The 2,713-nt window shown below is 44.4% G+C and overlaps 1 protein-coding gene across 2 annotated transcripts in view; it reads right to left on the bottom strand.

Annotated features, from left to right (window-relative positions):
• LOC107732902 (ER membrane protein complex subunit 10-like) overlaps positions 1–2,408 on the bottom strand; it is a 5,356-nt gene extending 2,948 nt beyond the window's left edge. For both annotated transcript variants that reach the window (XM_016544340.1, XM_016544342.1), the window contains exons 1-4: positions 2,284–2,408; positions 1,340–1,406; positions 1,144–1,256; positions 898–1,011 (exon numbers count right to left, since the gene is read on the bottom strand). In XM_016544340.1, the coding sequence (XP_016399826.1) occupies positions 898–1,011; positions 1,144–1,256; positions 1,340–1,406; positions 2,284–2,379 (390 nt within the window). In that variant the 5' untranslated portion in view covers positions 2,380–2,408. The remainder of the gene's footprint in view (positions 1–897; positions 1,012–1,143; positions 1,257–1,339; positions 1,407–2,283) is intronic.
• Between the last annotated feature and the right edge of the window lie 305 nt (positions 2,409–2,713).

Consider the following 2,713-nt stretch of genomic DNA (forward strand, 5'->3'; position numbering starts at 1 on the left):
GGGGTTCGTGAAGGGAAGGGCAGTGGTCAGGAAGGAAGGGTCCAGATAAGGGGCGGAGTCCGGTGGCCGCACGCGCTCCCCTCTCCGGTCTGGGGCACGAGGGGTGGCGGCTTATTTCAGCGGCTTCATCCTTCTCTCTGCCCACGGCGCTTGAAGGGACTAGACGGCCCGGCATCCTTGCCCGACGGCCGTGTAACGGGTGCGGTTCTCGTCCGGACTGCGGGTCCGGCAACTCACGACTCTGGCGGCACGAGAGTCCCTCTACGCACCCTTCCTGGACCCACGAGGACACCAGCGTGCATGCACGGGGAAGAGACCGGTCTCCCGAGGAGAGGCGCGATCGGCATTTAAACAGCGGCAGTGATGAGGCTCCATTCGGTACAGGTGTGCCCCATCACACGCCACCATTTGTCTGTGCATGTTTTTTTTACTCTCATAGATTTTGTTACCATTGCCATGCATTATAAGACTGATAGACTGCAACGTTTGTACTTAAAAATCATCAAATGTGTTCTACTGAAGAAACAAAGTCACCTACATTTTGGATGCCCTGGGGGTAAGCAGATAAACATCAAATTTTCATTTTTGGGTGAACTATCCCTTTAATATTTTTGTGGAAACTGTTATTCAGGTTTCTCTGATGAACAGAACGTTCAGAAGAACAGCATTTTTTTTTTTAAATAGACATTTTTGTAACATTATAAATGTCACTATTGATCAATTTAATGTATATTTGCTGGATAAAGTATTCATTTCTTAATTTAAATAAAACCTTACTGACCCACAACTTTTAAACATTAGCGTGTATGTATACATACAAAGATTTTTAATCAAATGTATCTATGTTAGTAGATGTATATAGATATATATGGTGGCATTAACAGGAGGTTGACTTACAGCTCTAACGAATGTAGTAAGGTAACCTTCAGACTGTCTCTCTGTCTGTCGATCCACCTGTAGAGAGACTCTAGGCACTCGAATCCTGTACAGACCGTCTACTGCTGCCACATCCTGAAGGACACAGGTAGAGAAAAACCATATTATACCAGAGAGACAGCAGACACACTTAAGACATTTCAACATGACATTCTTCCCTCCTTTACCACAAATATCCCCAATTTTCTACAAATGGCATCTTCTCACCTTCAGTGTAATCCTGTCTTTCTCTGAGAGCTGGTTTTGGGAGAGATACACACCGTGTTCTCTTCCACCCCTGAACTGCAAAACACCACGAAGGTGAAATCTGGGGACATCATCTGAAACAAAGACAAACAGTGACTAAACTGCAAAGAAACATTAACACGCACACTAATTATAAAGCAATTATCTTAATACTCACCCACTTCAAATGAGTGCTCTAGTGGCACAGAGAATCCACTGAAATCGGTGTCCACCGCATCTTCTGACTGGCAGACAAAACCATTCACATTCAGTCACTAGGCGCGTTTCCATTACCCTTCAAATTGCGCAAATTGAAATTGCGAATTGAAAATACGCCTAATGGAAACGCGTCAATTTCGCAAAAACTCCCATATATCGCAAAAAAGTTTTTACGCTCGCATGAGGTGGTTTTTCAGGCAATGCGAAAAAGGAATAATTCGCAAAACTGCAATGGAAACGGCTTTTTCGCATTTACAGGTCACATGGCATATGTAAAAAGTCATATGATCATTCTTCAACGTACTATAACCTCCAAGAAACACTTCATAAGTGGCAGCGCTCCAGTATAAGGGGCTTTCCCTACCACTAATGCTTAGACAATTTACACTGCACACATCTGCGGTGCAGTGTGGGTCTGATATGGTCACTGAATCTGACTGCGGCCACTCAGTGCTTGTGTTTATATTTTTATACAGTCTATGGTTTATTCCAGCCGTGCCACGCACGTTTCTGAAGCGGCTCTCTTTGCTGCTTCTGTAAAAATACACACATACGCCTCCTTTGAATAAATATAGCCAAAATCCGTCAAAATCCAACCAAAATCCGTTGCCATGACTTATCGCCAGAGGCAAAAGTTTACGTTTTAGTCGCATAACATTGGTTAATGGAAACGCCGTCATTTCGCAATACTTTTTTATCGACATTTATAAAATATCGCCAAAGTTTTGCGCAAATCTGTAATGGAAACGCGCCTACTGTCATACATTCATCTGCATACAGACAGATCAGACAGCAGCCTAGCATGCTAACAAGCTCCTTACGCAAGACAGCAAATAAACGGCGAATGCGCGTCACGTGACATTATATATAGATCAGTGGGTTTAACACATATTTTCGACCTACCCTTCGACCATTATTGCATTCGCCAGACTGTGTCCATAACAGCGTTATAGATGACAGGACGGCCAGAATAAGCGACAAGATTCTTATCGTAGCCATTTTGTCGCAAGCCTCTGTGTGCACCGGAAGTGCAGCGTTTCAAAACAAAAGTCGTGGAAACAGTAAAGCTGATCGAAGCACACTTTACGCCGTTCAATCATGCAAGGCATATTCATTATTATTCCATATAGGACGAACCACAATAAAAGTATTATGTTTTTGTCTGTTTTCACTAAACATGTTTTCCCGGTTGTTTGTTTTCTTGACCGGTAGAGGGCGCGCCGCGCACTGGAGCGCTGTTACATTGAAGAGCGGCTTAGATCGACTGTTCTCTCGCCGGGCGCAGTGGCGTGCGCCTGTAATCCAAGCTGCTGGGAGGCTGAGGCTGGCGGAC

Source organism: Sinocyclocheilus rhinocerous, unplaced genomic scaffold, assembly GCF_001515625.1.
Source record: "Sinocyclocheilus rhinocerous isolate Xijiao unplaced genomic scaffold, SAMN03320098_v1.1 scaffold220, whole genome shotgun sequence".
Classification (NCBI taxonomy): Eukaryota; Metazoa; Chordata; class Actinopteri; order Cypriniformes; family Cyprinidae; genus Sinocyclocheilus; species Sinocyclocheilus rhinocerous.